Source organism: Neolamprologus brichardi, chromosome 6 (assembly GCF_056152115.1).
Source record: "Neolamprologus brichardi isolate AB-2024 chromosome 6, ASM5615211v1, whole genome shotgun sequence".
Lineage (NCBI taxonomy): Eukaryota > Metazoa > Chordata > Actinopteri > Cichliformes > Cichlidae > Neolamprologus > Neolamprologus brichardi.
The window spans coordinates 29,660,538-29,682,730 of NC_142109.1; the positions used below are offsets into that span (position 1 = coordinate 29,660,538).

General features: G+C 38.8%; 1 protein-coding gene across 3 annotated transcripts; it reads right to left on the reverse strand.

Moving 5' to 3' along the window:
- Positions 1–70: 70 nt before the first annotated feature.
- On the reverse strand, positions 71–21,772 carry LOC102796161 (choline transporter-like protein 2). 3 transcript variants are annotated; one of them, XM_087842066.1, is made up of 22 exons: positions 21,580–21,770; positions 12,333–12,381; positions 12,151–12,224; positions 10,814–10,898; positions 9,891–9,975; positions 9,668–9,787; positions 9,532–9,592; positions 9,319–9,445; positions 7,497–7,580; positions 7,231–7,343; positions 7,020–7,151; positions 6,834–6,933; positions 6,077–6,169; positions 5,859–5,943; positions 5,421–5,683; positions 5,135–5,229; positions 4,854–4,957; positions 4,689–4,762; positions 4,532–4,602; positions 4,344–4,432; positions 3,255–3,339; positions 71–875 (listed from the first exon to the last, which is right to left on the reverse strand). In XM_087842066.1, exons 1-22 carry the CDS (start codon positions 21,614–21,616, stop codon positions 766–768), a joined length of 2,136 nt encoding a protein of 711 aa, XP_087698192.1. In that variant the 5' UTR covers positions 21,617–21,770; the 3' UTR covers positions 71–765. The 3 variants fall into 3 exon arrangements, with proteins under 3 accessions (XP_087698192.1, XP_087698190.1, XP_087698191.1); XM_087842064.1 differs by lacking the exon at positions 71–875 and adding an exon at positions 1,128–3,026 and having other exon boundaries at positions 21,580–21,772; XM_087842065.1 differs by lacking the exons at positions 71–875; positions 21,580–21,770 and adding exons at positions 1,128–3,026; positions 15,800–15,966.
- Positions 21,773–22,193: the final 421 nt, after the last annotated feature.

Sequence of the window (22,193 nt, forward strand, 5' to 3'; positions counted from 1 at the left end):
TCAGTCATAATGATAATCCAATGATAAAGAAAAGCTTAAAGAAACCAACAAAACACTAAAAACAAAAAAGGAGGATGTCAAAACCAACATTTATTAGTTGAATACAAAAGAAAAGACAATGTAAACATTTTACAAAGTCAAAATTCACACAGTATGAACATTCATTTCATTTTCAGTGGCATGTATGACACAAAAAAGAATAAAGACAAAGCTATTAAAATATTGAGTCTATATCCAGGTTAAACCACTTGGGTCATTTGTAATCTCTTAAGGCTTTGGTTATCATACTAAGACTTTAATCACTTGCAGTTAAGCAATTTTGCTTTGGTGAGTTAATTTTTTAAACAGTGCAATATGCTTAGTTAAACTAATAAAGCACAGCTTTACTCAATCTGCCTTAATCTGGACCCACTGAAACTTCCATATAGACATAAAATCCAAATATACAATGAAACAGAAAGCAATAGCTCTTAAGGCAACAGGGCTTATCATCTGTAACTCCAGCTCACATATTCCTTCTGTAATAAATCTCAACCTGTGCATGCAGGTAAAGAGAGATAATTAAGAGTTTGTGACAAAATACAAAACAAAGAGTAATATCATAAAAACAATAGAAATGAATCCGATTTGACAGTTCGATACAAATACACTGTTTATGTACAAATGAAATGGCACTGTAATTCCTCCTTTTGTTCTTTTAACTTGAGACACACACACACACACACACACAGAGAGAATAATACACCCATGAATACAAACTGAGGCTTAGTCCATTGATTTGTAACCTTCATTAGACTTCTTGAGGAGTGTGAGCAGGTCCTGTGACATGAAATACGGCCTCTCCTGTGATCCATCATTGCGCTCCAGGTCCTCCACTGCAACATGGACAAGAGAGAGTTGAAGAACAATTTTCTCACACACACCAACACAGATCTGTAATCTATCTTTCTTTTATTTATGCATCGTCTATCTGCTGCCAGTTCTATCTTACAGCCCCCTAAGGTGTACTTAAGTAAATTGCTTTGAGTATTATCTAATTAGGTGGGGTGGGGTGGGGGGGATCCTTTAAATACTCCTAAAAAACCCTGAATGACATGACTAAAAGGAAAAAAAGGGGAAAAGGCACATTTAGGTTACAATGTATCGTTTATTTTAATGACTTTTCTCATTCCTTACTTCATGTACCTCATCATGTATCTCTTAGTTCAAACTGTTCACAAGTAACTTCCACACAAAATTCAATAGCATGTGATTATGGGTCACAATGTATACACGATGCCACTTCTTTTAAGGACTCACAAGCTATAAATGGGAAACAATTGTGAAGAAAATGCTCTTAATAACAAAGAGAGATATTCTGATTTAAGTATCTAAAGCCCAACTGTAGATTTATTCAAGTGATAATTACTTTAAGAAGGAAGAAGAAGAGAAATTTATACAAACTGATTTGTAAAATTTGTTGTAAAATTTGTTGTTGTGTGTTTATAGGTGCTTTAAATCATTGCCAGGGATTTATTTCATATGAAAACTCACCTGCTTCAAAACACCAACCAAACTTGAAATTCTGAACTACTACGATTAAAATACAATCACCTTTAATGAAGATTGACACACAGTGATGACGGAATGTCATCAGAAAATTTAGTGGAAAAACGACTTAGATCTTTCACAAAGTGACAAGAAAAAGGTACAAAAGCATCCAGAGACTTAAGATGTTAGTTAGCATTCAGAAGGTCATGTCAGTACCATGCAGTGCTTAAAGAGAGAGAGAGAGAGATTTAAGAGGAGGGACAGAGCAAGGCAGGAGGCATCAGTAAACAAACTGGGGGGTTCGTAGAGTCCGAGAGGTCATGATGGCTTCATCATGGCGACACAATCACAGCACTTACGTCAGTCCAAAATACCAAGGCAAGTAGGTGGAAAGACAATATATGGAACCCCTCTCTGCAAGGATCTCCACTTGACTGAAGCCAAAAAATACATAACAGATGTACACTACTGTATATGTACAAGTTCCATAGGGGAAAAAATCCAATATTCATACAGTATATCAAATATGTCTGTTAACATTTTGGCGTCAGCTGGTATTATTGTAAACAGTGAAAGAGATTTGATTGAGATGTGTTTGTTCTGACTGTAAACACGGTACTTAAGTGTATCTGTAGTGCATTTGTTAACAGCATTAAGACAACAAATATTAGTGACAGTAATCAGGCACAGGTTCAGCACTCACGATGTTCAACAGATCTTCACAATATAAAAACCAACACTGTTCTAAAACCAACACAAGAGAGCGTTTTGTTTTTTTTCAAGCTACAGAGATGCACTGGGCTTTTGACCTGCTTCAAACCTTCAACCCTCTCCAGGTGGGCATCCCTCCTATACTCACATAGCAAAGCAATCTGAAACTTTAGCTTGTTGTATGGCGTACATTTAACAGGTCCATATCACAAAGGTATAGTTGCACATCTTTCATTCTTTATGCTCTATGAGATTTTTTGAGCCTCAGGTGCTTTGCAACATCTACTCCTGTGGTCCAGATGAAGGTTTTTCTTCCTTAGTCTCCTCTTTTTTCTCATTCTTTTCACCAGTCTCCTCTTTCTCTGCCTCCACAGGTGCAGCGGACACCTCCTCCACCTTTTCCTCCGTTTTCAACTCCTGCTTTTCTGACATCTCTTTCACTTCTGGTTCTTCTTTCCCTTCAGTCTCATCTTCCAGACTGATCTTTTGTTCCTCCGTCTTCTCCTCTTTTGACTCGTCAGCATCTATCTTTGACTGCAAAGCCTGCTCCTCCTCATTTTCCCCCTTCAGCTTTGTCTGTTCTTTCAGCTGTATTTCTCCATCCTGCTGCTGAAGAGGTGTTTCCTCCTCCACTTTAACTTCGTCCACTTGTTTCGCAGCATCCGCCTGCTCAACACCATTGCGATCTTCCTCCACCGGCTTTGATTTGGAGAGGATATCATGCAGCTCAGGGGACATGAAGTAAGGCCTTTCAGAAGAGCCGTCATTTCTTTCCAAGTCCTCACCTTATAAGTGCATGGGTATGTTGTGTTTTTGAATGGGTTAATGGAAAATTAAGGGAAAATGAAAAGGTGAAAGAAAGGAATGTGTAGGGTTTAAGGTAAAGTGAAATTAATAGGAAAAATGAGACAAAGAGAAGAAAGGTCAGAAGACGAAACCAGCAGCTCACATTTAGACAGCTGTTTGTAAAAAAGGAAGAGAGAAAATGTGTATATTTGGCAAAAATTACTCACAGAAGCAGAGGAAAAGTGTGTCCACACACATAGCATACACACTGAAGAAGCCATGGGCGATGAGGTAGGATCCCACTACCACTGTCTAACAGGAGAAAGTCACACATGTCATTAAATGGCCACAGACAAACTGAAGACTAACACCAAACCTTAAAGACCTACCATAGAACCAAGTCCGCTAGAGCTTATATTATATTTTTACATGCTGTAGTGCCATTTTTGGGAGCATTTCAAGTTGCTATACATCAATACAACCATTATAGCCCAGATTTTAAAAATATGTATGCATTAAGTGCATAGTACTTACATAAATTGCAAAAAAGTGCAATAAACTACAAAAAAATTGAAAATCGTTTTTGTTTTTTTAACATATATTTCTAGTTAGTGAAATTTAAGAGGCTTATCCCTCAAAACTGTAAATACAAAAAAGTTGCACAAAATAGTTTCCCACCACAGGAAATTTATTTTGAGTGTCTTCATAGTTTTATTTTTGAAATACACCAATTTTTATAAACTGCAGGAAAAACGAAAATAAATATTATAGTGCAAATTTGCAAAAAAGCAGCATATGCATCAAAATAAACTATTTCCAGCAGTGCAATATGAGTCCTAAGCATCCCAGAAACGACACAGAAAGTCATAAAGTCAAACATAACCTTTACAAACACCAGTATAGGCTCATGAGGCTATATGGTAAAAAAAACTACAGTTCCGTGAAAATGACGTCACTTCCGGTTTCTGGCAGGTCATGGCGGACATGCAAAAGTTCGCTCTGACGTCTATTCCAACGTAGGAAGTGTTATGAACAGCTGATTGGATCGGCAAAGCGTGTTTCTGGAATATTATGTTTTTGTTGCTGCAAGCGCTTTTTATGCAGTTTTTGCAAAGCTATATGTGGAAGGAAACTGTGACCTAGGACAAGCTGATGGCATAAGATGTACAGCAGTACAACTCCTCCGGTTTCATATGCAAAAAAAATTATTGCGCTAGCTTACGTGGTTGCAGAGCTACCGGGATTTAAAAATAGTTACGCAAAACAGAGCGTGCCTGCTCCCACCGGTTTTAAAGGGTTAATATAATTGTGCCTACCAGTATTGGGACCCAATAGTAGTTGAGAGATGGAGCAGCCTGCTCTACACCTTTGATTCTTCCGGAGAAGAAGAAGAAAGAGAAAATCCCTATGCAGAAAAAAGATGAATTAGTAGATCTACACTAGAAAGGCAGACTTTTCTCTCTGCAGGTGGATCTAAAAATAAAATAAAAAAACCCTCTCTTACCAACAATGCCAACAATAAGGAGCTTCCCAAGGAACAGCAGGAAGTCGGTCACTTTATCTAAAACAGCCACCCTGTGCAGAATATGAGAGAGTGTTGAATTAAAACACGCTAAGAATAGCAAATAGTGAATAAAATATGAATATGAATGAAATCTCACCGAATAATGTTTCTCATGAGAAGGAAAAAGGCATCTCGAGCTGCGGTGCAGAAGTTTTTTCCGTAGATTGCAATCTAGAGGAAAAAAATGTAAAAAGACGATTGTGAAGCGCTTTAACGGTTGAGACGGTCTGTCAGGCCGCTGTGTCCAGTTACAGGAACTCACCATGATGTACGCATTTCTGTTCAGGAACTTGATACATTTCTCCAGACACCAGAAGCAGCACTTCATGCAGCTTAGCAGAAACTTAGCAAATTTGTTTTGAGCACCTTAGAAGCAGGAACAGTTTATGATAACATAAGAATCAAGTACTTTACATGCAAAACTTGCAGTTTGCATGTATATTTAACAGTCTGTATCAACAATGTAAATGCATATAAACACAGACTTTAATTATAAGACAATAAACAGAGACCAAAAGGCAAATGCAACATGTTATAGCTTACCTTTTAACTTGTGATCCAGATACTCCAGAAGGACCCTGATAACTTGGACTAAAGACAGGATGAGAGAGCCAAAAGCCAGAGAGCCTGTGTGGTACCTAATCAGCACAAGGAAACAGAGGCTAGTTGTGAGCATCAGTCATTCTATCTTAAGGTAACAAAAGTTTAAACATTTTGGAGAAAACTTCCTGTCAGCGTTGTAGATATCTTACCATGTAAGCCTTTCAAGCTGCGCTAAAACAATTCTACAAATAAAAAAACTGTTATTATTAAAAATGTATTTTCTAACCTTAGGGCCCTTCCAAGAGAGGAGAAGATGGGGTAGGCAGGGATATCCTCAGGCTTCTTGAAGGCCCAGTAATATGATGCAAATGCACCCGACAGAGTGACTTGGCCCAAGGCCGTCACAAAGTTTGCACACCAAAAGAAAAGGAAGACGTTGTAGAACTGAAAGAGGATGAGGTATTTGTGGTAGAGAGTCTCACCACCATAAAAAGCAAACAGGCACTCTGCATCTGGACACACAAGTGATGCATTGGAGGAGTTGAATGTCTTTGAACAAGAGAAAGAGAGAGAAGGGGCATATTGTAAGACATCTTTCATTCTGTGATCTAAGCTGCTGTGCAGGTAAACAGGTGCTTCTTTACAACCAAAAACTTTGCCACCTTGCCACCTACAATATCTTTAGCAGGCTAATTTAACAGAACAGTGACATTTAGAAGCATACCTTGGGGTCACAGGTCTCTCGTGAGAATGGGCAGTCAGAGGTGTTGAAAACTTTGTACACCTGCTCATTCGAGGTGGATAAGAAGCTGTTCACACATGTCAAGGAGAAGAATGCAAAGTACATCCTTGCTTAAAAGTCATGCTATACCTGCTACCGTGATGAAAGGAGACAATTAGGTTTGGATTATCTTTGATTATCATAGACAACTGAAAGGATACACTGCAGTAATGGCCCAGTAAGCGATCACCACAGCCAGAAGGGCAAACGTCAGCAGTGGGTAGAACAGCGATGACATAACGTGGCCAACAGCTCTACAAAGAAAATGGTATGCATTTTTTTTAAACAAACATCATGTCAAAATTCACACAAAATTTGTTAAATGTGTCCAACACATTTTTTAATACATTTGTTCTAAGAGTGTAATACTGTATAGCAGGAAGGGTAAAGCTGATTTACAATGATGTTTTATTGCTAAGGAAACAAATGCAATGAATCTTTTAGCACCAGCAATGATTACAGCATTAACATATTATTGCCTAAGACTTGCTGGGACATAAATAGTTCATGCACATCTTATGAATGCATGTGCAATAGTCCACTGAGCTACATTTGGTCTTCGGGTGTGTCATACAGGAAATATCTGATTCTTAAGAAGTGATGTACTCTGCTACTTTAACCCACTGGTGGTTAATTTTGTCTCTGTTTTATCTCAGCTGTTTAACACTAGACAGGCGTACTCTAACATAACAACTGGCAATTAAATTCATAAAACTCCATCTGATTTCTAGTCATGCCAGGCTAGAGATGAGATGTGCAACATTAAAGCTGCATACCGTAAGATCAAAACAGCGAGGGATAATTCTCATCTGATCTACTGCTAACTTTTTAAATATGTGAGCACATCTGGTTACTTTTCAATTTTAACCAGGAGAACAGACCAGGGAGATCCTGGTGTAAATCACATTTCACACTGACCTGCTGGCCTCTTTGATGAGGGCAATGGCAATCATTATTCTCTTCCTGAGGAAGATGAGTAGCAGGATGATAATGAACTCCACAATAGCCAGGATAATCACTGCGAACAGAACACAGCAGATTAATGGGTTTTGTCAACTCTTCATCCACAGACATGCTAAAGAATGAAAGTGGGTCTGTGCTTACTAAAAGCCAGCCAGGTCTGTCTGATCTGCAGGTAGACAGAGAAGTCCGTCTGCAGGCCCAGGTCACGGATGGTGACATCAGCACCAGGCTCACCCTTCAAGCTGGCAAACTCCATGTAACAGTGGAAAATGCCTAAAAATGGACAAGTTAATTGGCTGACCTTTTTTTCAGTCAGAACAATCTTTAACTTTGTCAGAAGCTAAGGACTTACCATAACCAATGACTAGGATAACCAAAATAATCATGATCCAGACCATGATGCCAGCCAAGAATCGCAGCAGGACGATGAAAATCAAGCTGACGGCCATGGCTATCACCAGACCGCTGGAGGGGTTGGACACATATTATGGTTAATGACTTGGTGATGAAGGTGTTCTGTCTATATATTCTGGTTTTATATCCTAATTTATAAGTTATGTAGTTCTGTGATTAAACATTTAGTCTATTACTGTGATAGCAGAGAGTAGGGAGCCTTACAGTAATATCCAATGCCAAGAATGAGTGTAGTCCTCAAAGATTCTCATGGCGACCTGACGAGCTTCCACAGCTATATTTGACTTCCTGTAACAAAATGAAATGAGTCTAAAAACATGACCATATATATCCTTAAACATTTAACTGTCATATTAGAAATATTATGTTTATTAGAGAACGGATGCTTAAAAAGAACCCCATGTTGTATAGAGCCCTAAAAGTCACACTTTACTTAAAAAGTCAGAAATGGTCATGTAAACAAACTGATCTTCTTCTTCTTCTGCTTTTTCTTTCAGCTGCTCCCTTTACAGGCCACTACAGTGGATCTGCCCCCCTATCTCTTCTGTCACACTAACCCTCTTCATATCATCCATTACCTCCATTAACCTTGTCTGAGGCCTCTTTCTCTTTTCCTTCAGCCTAGCAGCTCTATATTTGATATCCTTTGCCCAATGAACCCACTTTGTCTCCTCTGCACATGTCCACATGAACCGATCAATTACTGAAATATATCTCCTCATAAGCTCTCTGCTATTTGAACACATTTTCAGAAACATTTTGTCTTTTCAGTTTACCACCATTCTGCAGCTGTCTGTAAAAACAATGAAGAGGACTGCTTTGCCAGCTACACACAGCTAAACACTAACTTCATTTAGTAGTGTTACCCTGACATGACTTCAGAGTGACTAACCATAGGTTAAAAAGGTTTAAGAGACACAAGGCTTCCTCCAAAGGTTGACTGACCTTCATCACAGGCTACAGGGATGTTTTGGGGTTTTGTTCAGTTATTTCTTGTTATATTTCACAGGACTTTGCTTAATTTTGTTAAAGGGAATTCCTTGTGTTGCTTTTGTGCACGGACTCAGTAGTTTTGGACCTTTCTCCTAACTACTGTCTGTACTGTTTGCTATGCTGATGAATCACTACCCTATGATCTCATGCTAGGTCATTTATGATCTGGATTTTGGATTTTATACCACTTCCAGTTTTCCAGTGATGTTAGTGCTACAGTTTTAACCTTTGAATATTTAACATTTAACATTAGCTGTCCAATTTTGTTAGCTTTGGACATCTATACTGAGGAACTAATAGACTAAGATTAAGAAAACAAGCATAGCTGTCACCAGACAAAATGATTAAGTTATAAATTTATATGAAATTTATATGAAAACATATCTGACATAAACAAATTACATTAAGTTGCTCTACACGTCTCACAATAGACTATGCCACATACAATTTAGTATTGGAGCATGAAGCTATCCAGCTCTAGGAAGCTGTCTGCTGCAAGAAAACAACAGGAAGTATTACTCATCATCTTCATGAATAACATACAGGGAGCAACGAAAACCTCTCTGCAGTGAGAGCAGGAAGGAAAACAGTAACACAAGGACCTTCTGAGGTAAACGCAAATAGAGCAGAACTGAAGCACACAGAGGCTTCAGCCAGAGTCACTGCAGTGAGATGTAAAGGGGGACTGATAAGCTGATATGCCTCATGTCCAGCATGATAAGTGCCAAGGTCATTGAAAACAAGCAATCATTCACTAAATAGCAGTTGGACAGGGCTGAAAGAGTCTTACGCTTACAGCTTAAGGCCAACGGATATTGAATTAATAAATTAATCATCAAACTAGCTACCAAGTATTTTCTGATAGCTAATCAAACATTAAATTTAATGAACAAAGAAGAACAAATATGAGGAAAAAGTTTCATTTGGTCAAACTCATTTCACACACTTTGTTGTTTATGTTTTATGGGTTTAGGACAACATAAAATAGCAACATGCTGCACATACATGTTGCTGTACAATGAAAAACACTCACTTCGATGCCTCCAGCACATCACTGGCATTGACAGTGCCACTATTTCCGTCATCGAAAGTCGTCTCGTTGCCCACCACCACAACACCACCTTTTAATGTTGCCAAAGCAGGAAGGCACCGGCGCGTGACTGTGGAGGGAGGGGTTTTATTAGTTTCACTTTCCTGCAGAAACAAAAGTCCTTTAAAACAGTTTAACACAGAGAATCTCACTTACAGGCTTTACTGGGCATCAGCATAGCTGGGCACAAGCCATCTTTAAGGATCTCTGGCGGACTCTAAATAATAGAAAACATTTAGCAGAACCCCTTGAAACGTGTACAATATGAATAATCAAATTTTTCAATGCTTACCAGTCCAGTGAAGTCCACGCCTTCCTTGCAGTATTTTCTGTAGTATTCCTGGTCATCTTTATTTCCTACCTTGGCTTTTATCAATGTAAGATGCCTATTAGGACAGCTTTCCACGCATAACTGGACACATGTAACAACAAAGACATTAACATTTAACCGTGTAACTTCAACACTTTAGAGTAGACTGAGAACAACTTGAAATAAAGCGAGTAATGCTTCTGACCTGTGTGGTGGGACACTGAAACTCCAGCAGCACAAGAGGGCTGGCACATTTCAGGATGTTGAAGTAGAACAGAAGTGGTTTCTTCCTGTTGTGTCACAGTGAAATGACAATGTTATTAGGTCTTCATAGACGATAAGGATGCATTCATTGTAATCTAACTCTATGGTTTCTCAAGTCTTGATTTGAAGTCCTATTTTATCCAATGTCTTTTAGGGAACTTTATTTCTTCTGCAACTGTGATCACCATCTTTTGTGGTTTGGTTTTGTTTCCTGGTCACCTGTTCGATTTCGCTATCGATTAGTGTATCTACAAAAGAATGCCTAATTTTTTCCTCTGTACCAGAGGAAAAACCTCATCACAATCTTGCTAAAAATAATGGGTTTTTTTCTGGCCTTTTTCAACTTTTATTTGATAGACACAGTGAAAAGAGGACAGGAAAGCAGGGGCAGATAGAGAGGGGAAAACATGCGGGTTGGACTCGAACCCGGGCTGCCCGCCCGCTCAACACTTGTCAGAAGATTCAATAAACTCTCCAGTTAGAATTAGAATAGAAAATTTGAAATTTCTTGCAATTATTTCATGATTCAGGCTGAGTAACATGCAATTAAAGTACCAGTATTTCCTCCAAACAAATCCTTGGTTGTGCTGTTAGTAAAACAGGCCATTTTACTTGTAAAATAACTGCATTTGCTGCCTGCTACAGTGGCCTGTGTTGATCAAAGTGGCCACACAAGTAACTCTGAACATTTCTTAAACTGTTGTGACCACCTGCATTCATCATAAATAAATGTAAGCACTAAATAAAGAGTATGAGATTAAAGCAATTATTTTTATTGTTGTTATTATAGTATTATCTTACTTAAGCTCATCCAATTATAGAAGGTTTCCAAGAACACAAATGCTCTTTTACACTGTAACTTACTCCAGAGGTGTCCCAGCTTGTCCGCAGAACTGACCTCTGCTGTCTGTGGGATAAATCACTTTCCTGGGGTCTCCCTGAGACCAGGCTGCAAAGAGAACATCAGGAAGTAAAGAAATAAAATACCATCTTAAATTCCTCATGAGCATGCTCCTTTTATTTAATGCTTAAATAAAATAAACATCTTCTAATACATTTAGAAATTCAGATATATGAAAATTTCTGAATTAAAGTCTGAGTCTGAGTCTTAAAAAGCTCCTGGTCTTAAATTAGACAACGGCCTCATGAAGGAGTTAAAAAGAAAGACTGAGAAAGTAGACCCACACAGTATTGTGACTTTAATGTGTAAACACCTTCCAGCCTTGACAGCATACACAGAGTGTGGGACAGCCTGGAGTGATCCTCAGTGTAAGTCATAACATAAAAATAAAACATGTTGCGTAACGCTTATCTATTTCATCTAACTTTGGCTTCAGCTATCTTTCCTTCCACTGGGTGGTGTCTGAGGCATTTCCTGGTTTACCTAAGCTGCAGTCTATTTATAAAGTCACTAATAAATTGCTAGATAAGTCCTGTGAGGTTGGGAATATGTGTTATGAAACATAATTTAACAGTAAATGTACATTGTATGTTTTGCTTGAAAACTGATGGCCACTTATGTTGCTTTTCAAAGGTATTGGTTGTAGTGGGGGCTTGTGGTTGGGTGGAGGGAATGTAGCCGATGTGCAAGACTTCAAGTCGCAGATAATGCAAATAATTACTTTGTAAACAGATGTTGTAGTAGGTGCAGTAATCAGTGTGCATGATGCACGATAAACGGGCAGGTGTTTTGACCTAAATAACTTTGCCAATAGTTGAATTTTCACAAGTGTTTCCAAAATGCAAGTAGCTGAGAGCTGTTATTGGCAGTGCTACCTCTGTGGTGCCTAATGATGAGAAAACCTTTGGAAAAATCACTCTCACTTGTTTATTCTGGCTTCGAGCTCATACGTAACTTTCTGTCCCATCAAACCTCACAATGGAGGAGAGCTGCACAGAGATGTTGAACAGGATGTTTTACTTCCTTCTTTGAGGCAGTAGAATTACAACCAGTCAGAAACTATTTTATTTATAGCTTGGCTTATGTAGACTGGCTACTGTAAAAACAGGCATTTTCACACGACTTGGACTACATGTTAATAAAGTTTGTCTCATTCCACCCAAGGTAGTGCCTCACTTCCCACTTCTGACAAATAATATTAGACACCACCCATGCACAAATTTTGTATGGTAAAAAAACACAACAACCTAAATATAAATAATGCTCAGAACACACTATAGTGATGAGAGATCAGTCTTACCAATGATACCCACAGCAAAGTACCCAAGCAAGGCTAAGATGAAGAGTATACAGCAGAGGATATCTGTGCAGCCCCTGAGGAAAGAAAAGAGGAAGGGAAAGCAGGTGCAACATGTTGCCATTAAAGTCTGCTATATACAGCTGACAGCAAAAGATCATCAGTAATCAAAGCAGACGTCTCACCTGTTGTGGATCGGCCCTTTGAAGTTTGGATCAAACTTTCTGGACTCCCCTGTGGACGAAAACAGAACAACAGGTTTAGTAATGCCTGTTATTAGAAATTAGACTTTAAACAATGGCTTTCAGTCTCTTGATACTTGACAAAGGCTGCGGTGAATTGATCCCGAAATTAAACCTGGGGAAATGAAACCCGAGGTTTCCTTAATTTGTTCTCATTTCAGAGATATTCTTCGATTAATGGTCGTCTTTCAAAATGTAAACCACATCCGCTGAAAGAAGTGGAGCACAGTGGGGCAGTGGTTAACTCTGTTCCCTCACAGCAAAAAAAAAAAAAAAAGATTCTGCTTTCAAAACTGGCCGCCTGGGGCTTTTCTGTGTGGAGTTCATGTTCTCCCTGTGTTTGAACTGATTTTCTCGGGGTACCTTGGCTTTCTCCCACAGTCCAAATCACATGTTTGTGGTTCGGTTAACTGGTGATTCTAAAGTTGGTGTAGGTGTAAATGTGAGTGTGAATGGCTGTTTGTCTTTCTGCGTTATCCCTGCACTGGACTGGTGACCCGATGGATGAATGGACAACAGTCAGGTCAGCTCTGACGCTGAACGGTCATCTATCTCAGCGGGCCCCAACCCCCAGGCCTCGGACCGGTCCGTGAGTCGTTTGGTACCGGGCTGCGAGAGTTGAGGCTCAGGTGTGAAATTCAGGTTTTCAGGGTTTTTATCGGTTTTCAGTGTTATTTTGTTATCGTTTGGATCGTTAACTCGGTTTTCCTGGGTCTTTTCACGTGTGTTATAAATAAATCTTCTTTTTTTCGGTACCGGTACTAGTTTTATTTTGTTGTATTTATCCACGACACATTAAAGGCCGGTCCGTGAAAATATTGTCGGGCATAAACCGGTCCGTGGCGCAAAAAAGGTTGGGGACCGCTGATCTATCTGAGACAGACACATGTCGAAAGATCTGGGAGATACAGCTGAATATAAATTCACAGTATAAGAGTGTACTTGTACAACAGTACATTTATGGGATACACTGTCTATATTAATCATACAATTAACAACTTTTAGGGGCATGGTTATTTTTTTAATTTAAATTTTCTTGGAATGTTTTTTTAGAAATCATTTTGATAAGGGGCAGAACAACTACACCAAACGTGTATTAAAAGTTAACAACACAGGTATACAATTACATTGTTGGGCTTTGCTTTTGGATTGTGAATAAAGTATATAAGATACATTTTTGTATTACAGAAAAATAATATATAATTTACAGCTATTTTGAGAGTCCATAATGATTTTTCATAAATATTTTATGGTCTTCACCAAGACTCCCGTCTTTCCATTTGCCTCCCATTCCCTGTGTTTCTTGTCCCCTGTGTACGTCTCTGTGTTTGTGAGTTTGCCTCGCCCATGTGGGTGAGGCACCTCAACAACTTGCACATCTGCATCCCATCCTTCATCGGCCTCTTCAGCTACCCAGGAGTTTCACTCAGATTTCTATGTCATAATGTTTGGCTGCAGAAAATCTTTGGCCCTCTTAGATGTGTTTAGTTCTGTCAATGTGATTTTTAAAGGGGACCTAATATAATTTCCCCTTTTTTTCTGTAAAATAGTACATACTGCATTACTACTACTTTATTAATAGGTAAGGGAGCTTGTTTCTTCAAAAGGAAAAACAAAGGGTATGCCTCAAGTATAAGATAAAAAATTATAAATAAACGTTATTTGAAGCAATGAATCATGCAAAGCTACTCTAATAAAGTGCATAACATATACAGCTGGGAACAAGCATAATATGTCAAGATTTATCCTCCTTTCTTGGCTTATTAGTTTAACAGCTCACATGCCTCCTTCTTCTGCAAAACACCATCCTAACCTTCAACAGCCAGCCTGAGTCACAAGTCATTATTTTTCACATTTAACAATTGACCCCTTTTAACCTTCATTGTTGTGTCTTGTCTTCATATTTCATTTTTGCTGAAAGCATAGAATTAAAAACTCCTGGTGAAGCAAAAATGTTGCACAGTGTTGTTTCTCAGTAATTTGTATCTGCTGCATTTAATGTTTAAAATAATACCAGATTGATTATATGGGTCTTGGACTGCTGACTGGAAAATAAGCAACCTGATTGCTGTGACAGCTTTGGCATCAAATATGCAAAAAAATCAGGAAAGGGCCTTTTTTAAAACAAAATATAGCACTATCTATGACTGACATAGCATATGTCATAAAAAAGTTTCCTCTTTTATGTAAGACGTCTGTCTAAGCTGCTCAACACTTTTTTGGGCTTATGGTAAAAACACTTTATGACAGGCCCGCCCTTTTAACGGAGTCATGTTGCACATCCTCCCTCTTTGTCTCTCACCACATTTCCTGTCTGTATCTGTGGCGTCTACTGTGGAAATGCAAAAGAAGAAGAAAAAAAAGAACCAAGAACAAAAACAAAAGAGAGAAAAAGAGAAAGACGTAAGCTGCTTTACATACGCAGCTTTTGGTACATTTTTACACAAAAATAAATAAGTGAAATAAATAAATGACATTTGGATAATAAGAAAAAATTTGACATTCAAAATATAGCTGTCACTGCCTCTGGTGTTTAAACCAAAGTGAAACTAGCTATGAAATAATAATCACTACATTTACTACACATTTACAGGTAGGCTGCAGGCCAAAGTGTTGCAGCAAATGCTTTTATCTGGAATGTATATGTGTGTACAAGGGAGTATTTCATTAGAGTGACTTCATGTAGTGACTTCTACAGAACAAAAGGATTCTTCTGCCTGACCGTCATGCCTAGCAACCCACAAAATGGCTCCCCGGTGACAGTGGGAGCTCCCTTTGGACATCGCCAGCCGCCATGGAAACACCTCACACTCAACAGGGGAGAGAAGCATAAACCAAACCCACGTTGGTTACAGTGAAACGAAGCCAAAAGCGCAAGCCAACGTTTTTGAGAAACAGAGTGAGAAAAGACTTCTCACTAATAAACACAAGCTACATCCTGTTAAAATATGAACTGATGTCAGACTCTGTTATGTGTCACACATACTGATCTATTACTGTCAGCGTCAACCAGGCCTACTACTTTCTCCTAAAATCTATAGTTGAGCAGTTTTTAACACTTTTTTAAAAACAGATACTTTTATTAAAGGATCTATAGCACAAACAATGGGCCAAGCACTAGAGCCAACCCCAGCTGTTTCTTCTAACTGCATTACACTTACCGAGGAAACAATACACTCTCCCTTGCACACACGCACACATATAGAACTTAAACACACGTGCTCTCCTCACACAATGGAGGAACGACCAAAGAGCGTCACGTTGTCTGAGACAAACTATGCTCATTAGCAGTGAAGCAGCACATTAGCCATCACAATTAGAGGACTGTGAGCCATTACTCAACTATCTCACAAGTTTATCAAAAAGACGTTCAGTCACAGTTATGTAAGAAATGCAGGCTGGCGAATTACCTTTTCCATCATATTTTGTCATTCCGGTGCTGTTTTGCTCTCAGTTTGTGTCACGGATGGTTTTACAGATACGTCTCAGTGTTCTGTGTTCTGTTGTTGTTTCTTTAAAGGTCCTTCCTGTATAACAGTGCTTGCGTGTCCTCTAGCTTCTTACTCTTCACTTCCTTATTTTAGATTTCAAAGCTCTGCCTTCACCTCCAATTCCCTCTTTTACTCTGTGGGTTTCCTCCTTGCAAAAGCAGCAAAGAAGTATCGATGGAAAAATTGAGACAGGATATCGAAATAAACAGAGACTTGAGGCACCTGATAACAGAGATGGGCAGTAACGCGTTACTTGTAATTACTGATTACTTTTTTAAAGTAACGAGTTAAGTAAGGGATTACTATCGCAAAAACGGTAATTAGATTACCGTTACTTTCCTGTAGGAACGCTGCGTTACTGCGTTACTAAAACCATGATTTTTTGAGAGAATGTCTCATGACAATGACATAAGCCAGTGCGACGTTTGCGACAACAGCTGTGTGCAGATCAACAATGGATAATATATCGAGTACGGAGAGAGTATGAGTGTGCAGCGTTTAAAGCGTGGAAGTACTGACCTTACTTTGAGTTTGATTCCATAAAAAGTGACAAAAACATTAGTGTCCGTTGTGCGTGGGAAGAAAACTTCTTTTTACAGCGGAAAAAAAACCCCTAAACAAGCACCGAGTGCGCAACGACATAATGGGAAATTCACAGAGAAATTCTTCCACTGACCGCTGCTGCACACCTGCACCAGGGTAAACCTCCGCCTACCCCACTCCTGCTTTACAGGTGAAAATAGAGCAACAGGACCGCTAGTCTTTGACTTTATTTATTTTCTGCTGTGTTTTACTTGCATCTATTTGAAAGACTGAGTGTAAACACAAAAATATTTTATTTTATGTGCTGGAATGTGCAGAAAATAGGTTTAAATGTTAAACTAATTTCTTTAAGTCAGAGAATGACAGAGAATGAAAAAGTTAAAAAAAGAGACTTTTCCATTTGATTACATTTTGTATGATGGATTATGCAGAAAAGTAGAATTGGGCTGAAAGATCTATCGCTTTATCACCTATTCAGGTTGTAAATCGTGTTTTTAAAAAGTAACTAACTAAGTAATTAATTACTTTTGAAAATAAGTAATCAGTAAAGTAATGGGATTACTTTTTTGGGGAAGTAATTAGTTACTGATTACTTTTTTCAAGTAACTTGACCAACACTGCCTGATAACTGCCAAAGCTGCCAAAAACATGACTAAAAACTAAAATGTGCCAGTTTTATACATCTTGCTGCAGAGAGTGTTTGCTTCAGTTGCGGGTGCTTGTTCTCACATCAAAACAGTCTTTAACCCCAACACATAATAGTTATTTCAGACTTCAGCTCAGTTCACTGAATCAACAAGATAAGCTGTGTTTTACAGAGTGTGCCTGCATGTGCTGCAGCTGCACCGCCACCTATAAAAAAAAAAAATTCTCACCCCTGAGCTACTGTGTCGTTTGTTCCTAAAATTTTAGCCGACTTGCCCTCTTTCTGTTTCCTCGGCGTCCTGTTTTGATTTATCAGCTTGCTACCTCATTCTGAGTGCACCCACCTCTCAGTGGTTTCAAACAGAACAATGAACAAAGCCATCATAACCACAGTCATCCAATGGCAAATGTTGATGCATTGCGCATGTCTGACATATACACAGCAATGAGCTGATAAGCACATCAGAGATAACGCCATCCCACTCTGGTGGCACATGACCACCTCTGCTGGCATGTGACAGATTACAGTGGAAAAACATTCTCAGTGCAACATTATAAAAACAGTTTCAGAACCACGTAATGAAACAATGTTTCATCTCAGACCTCAAATACACACTCAGTGTTAGATTGTAACAGTGTGGGAATGTTTTATGAACTGAAACGTGACAACATTCTTTAAACACTCTCAGAATGGTGCAGTCAGAACATAAAGTCTTAAACTATTAATTTCACAGGAGGTTTATCTGAAATTTAAAAAAAACCCTAAAACATTCTCAGTACATTTGATTACATTTTTTTTCTTCATAAATAGCTATATAATGGTAAAATACACTAATAAAATAAAATAATGGTAAAACTTACACCACTAGTTGAGTTCCTGGGGTTACAGGTTAATGAATCAACCTTTGTGAAATTCTCAAAGCTAACCAGTGCACTTTGCTAACCACCGGTGGTGCAACGTATGAACACTTGTGGTTGTTCCAAAGCAAAGAGGTTCTCAGTTCAAAGCTGATGGCCGGATGGAGTTTTAATGCATTGAATTTACACATTCTGAGACTCTGGCACAGCTTCCCATGTGATCATGTATTGGGTCATTTTAAACATATTTGCTGTTTTGTTTTGTGTTTAACTTACTTTTAGTCTAGTCTTAACTTGAGACTTGAAATATCTCAGTCTTTTAAAAATGAGAGGAAACTTGACAAAAACAGGATGAAAAGAAACAGACATCTACAACAGATGCACACTATCTGAAGGTTATGTCTTTAAGAATTAGCCAAAAAATCCAGCTAAGACCTGACACAAGACCTGAGAGATGTATCTGACCCTGAGCTACAGTATTTTAAGTAATTACAAAAATGCAGGTATAAGAGAGTTCAGAGTGCGCTGAAGAATAAAGGCCATCATGTCAAATATTAACTTTCAAACCCATGAGAATAGTGCAAGTTCTGTTTTTGCCTCACATACTGTATCCCTATGAATGTTTGCAGATGTTTTGATAATTTGCTACATCCATTTCTCATTTTTCAAGCAAAATATAAACCAATGAAGGGTGACTTTAGCCTTGGGCACAATATTGTATCTTGGCCTCTTCTGCAAATAGACATGACCACAAAAATCAGCCTTGTTCTTATGAATCAAGCATTTTAACCTGTATTAGCAGTGACGTACATCGATTTTTTTTAAGAACAGTAGTAGTAAATTCGCTTTTTCTCTTCAAACGAAATGAGTAGGGGCCACTGGAGACATAATTTTGAATGATCTACACATACATAGCACCTTTTGAACCTTTATTAGGATCTACAACACACTTTACAGTGTGTTTCTCATTCATAAATCTACCAATGATAGCAGAGCCGCTAAGCCATAGCACCTGAATGGACCGGAGCTCAAACTACCAAACTGTTATAAAGCTATTGGTGTAAGAATATTCATTCTGGGCAAGAATACTGTAAAAGAAGAGTTGCAATAAATAAATCAATAACAGAGTGTTAAGATATTTCTTCTCCAGCATTTATTATTGTTGCTTTTTAGTTTTACCCCACACAGTCTGCCATCACTACTAAGTTTCCTCTGTCTCTCTTCTGAAGATAAACATTAAGAGATTCTCCGTTCAGCCTTTCATTTGTAGGGCCATCTGTGAATGTGAGACACAGCTCCATTAGAGCTGGAGGAACATGCGGCTCTTTGCCTGTTTTGTCTATAAAACAATCTCTGATTGTGCTGAAAAGCATGCGAGCAGATTTGTTCTTCTTGTTGTTGTGTTCAGGCTGCCAAATATCGTGTAAGTCGTCTTGTTCGTTTATGTAATTGGCATAATTAATACCATATACGTTCACTGACTCAGTCTGCCACCTTAAACACATTTTTTAAAAGGTTAAAAATACATACATATATTTTTTTCACTTTGGTAACCGGATGTCCTCAGTTACTTCATTACACAGAACCTAGGCTGTGAATATGTATAAGGCCCTTCAGATCTCAGGTTCAGGTCAGTAACGGGTTAAAAGCATCTGCCAATGATCCAGCCTTTAGTTGTATAGTACTGTGTGTGACTCTGAGTGTATTTGTTTGTGTGCGTGTATGTGTGTGTGTTTAAGGGAGAGATGATGTCATGACTGATGATGCGCTAATGGGCCCAAAGGGGTTATCAGATGAACCTTTCCCTGCCTACCTTAATGGGATAGCGGCTACTTTGGTTGTGCATGATTGTATGTATGCTCACACACAAGGAGACATTCTGAATATATCTCGTCACAAGAGCGCTTATCCCTGAATTTTTTATCTTTATATTCCAGGCACGCAGATTCATTGAACATCATTACAATACAGGACAGAAGCCACTCTGTGTAAAACTGTTCCTGTACTGTGCCAAGCAGCTGTAACTGCTTCAAATGCTCCTCCTGAAGCCACTAATGAGGTCAGTGGAACAAGGAAACAAAATAAAGTCTTTTTAAAGGAGCTACGTAAATCTGTCATCCACTGGCTTTGATCACTGTCTCTTGTTACTCCTCAGAGTCGCTACTTTTCACATCAAGAAAAAGCAGATTTTCCAAAACCAACTAAATCAACGATCATCAAAAATAACGAATATCGTCAGCGGCATCTCTGTCTGTGTACAGAGCTGTATGCGTGTGTGTGTGTTTGTGTTTATTTCCCAGCTTGATATTGACTGAAAATCTCTTTCCTAAATCTGTTGAGTGGGTAGTACAGACAAGGCTGAACACAGGCGAGGCAGAGCGGGTTGTGGCCTGCCTGCGAGCACGCACACCTTCGTAGACATGGAGGAAATGTGGCAATAGTAAGAAGCCAGTGACTGCTTACAGTTTAAACTGAAACTGCAAATAAAAACTCATGTTTAAGGAGCTGAAATGTGTATTGTACATTGGTGTCGTATAAACCTTTATCTTGAGTTTAAAGGGCTTATGGTCTTTGACCTTTGAGTCATGGGAGAGGGCAGTTGAGGAAAACAGATCACTGTATAGCAACAGGAAAACCACAAGGAAATGGCCCACTGTGGGAGTTGACTGGAGAAGATGTGGATTTAACATTTCAATTTGCATTGTGAAATAAGGATTAGCTCAATAGTAAGGCAGTATTAGGGCTGTTTTCCCAATGCATGAGGATTGTGGTTTGGTTTTTAGCCTTCTAAGAACAACCTTTCATGTAATAATGTAGACATGGAGTATTAAAGAAAGAATAACAGTGGTTACGAAAACTTCATGACTCAACAGTCCATATGAATAACAACCCTGCCCAGACCACGCCAGGCTGCTGTGGGCTGCTAACTTGGTGGTGGTGGAAAAAATGCATGTGTGGCACATAATAATCTGCAATGAGTCATACATTTGACTGACATAGAAGATGATTTTTCCACACTAAGTGTACGAAAATGTAATAAATAGGCAAAAGCTGTGAACATCTGTGAAATGTATGTGTTTGCAAAAGGCTGTGTGCATCTGTGGATGAAGCAGCCATATGTCAATCTACAAAATACCAAATGGTTATGGAGCCCAGGAGACAGCATATGTGCTCTCCTTCTCCACTCTGCTCTGTTTCTGTGTGTTCCTGCAGTACAGAATCGCCTCCATATAAACCCTAATAGGGAAAACCCGGCAACCTAGTTCTGTTTATTACCCCTAATTAACCGAAAGAGCAATAATTAACTACGTTGAGTTTTTGTTCGATTTTTTTTTTTTTTTTTTAGCTATATTTAGTTTGTTATACAGGCTGTAATTTAATGACAAATAAACGACTCGTTTATATATTTTTCACCCGCTGTGTAATGCAAACTGAATAATTAAATGCAACTTAAAGGGCGTTTTCTCAGAGTTTAAAGATAAATCGGGGAAAAAAATAGTCCGGTTGCTGAATATGTGGATAGCTCCAGATCTGCATGACACTCATGAGGTCCACACCCATCCATCCATTGCAGTCATTGTTTCCATTTCTTCCCCCGTTTAAAAAAAATTAAGAAAGATCGAAGAGAAAGCCGTAAAACAAACTGTTCTTACCGTATTTGGGGTCCGGGTTTTTCTCCTCCATCTCCATTCTCACGCACTGCTGCTTGCTGCTGATCAGACCTAACCCAGGACAGTTTCCATGGAAATGTCGAGGCAAAAAAACATCAATAACAGTGACCGACTGCAACAGCCACACAGCAGACTGAAGACGGAGACCACCCCAAGCCAAATTGGAGCAAAGCGCATTCCAGTCTAACGGAAAGGAGAGCCAGCCAATGAGAGACACCGGGACCTGCTGACCGACAGCTGCTGCAGCCACTCAGGATTACCCTGACGAGGACAAAGGCTGTGCAATGGAATGTGTAAAATTTAAAGACCACTGTGCTTTCAAAGAACATAACGCATTTAGAAAGATTCTTGTTTCGCAATTATAGCTTAATACGGTAATTATTTTAAGTTATTTATTTTGTCTAAACATCATTACGTGGTTTGCTGAGAATCGAAGAAAACTACTTCACAAAGGAGACGCATACAAAGAGCACGGTGATGAAAAATACATTTTTGTCAAATTTACCTCAAATTAATGTAACTTTCTGCCCCATAAAAAATGAAATTTTATTGGCAATCTTCTCTTCAAAAGAAAAAGTATCAACTGGGAGGCTGCC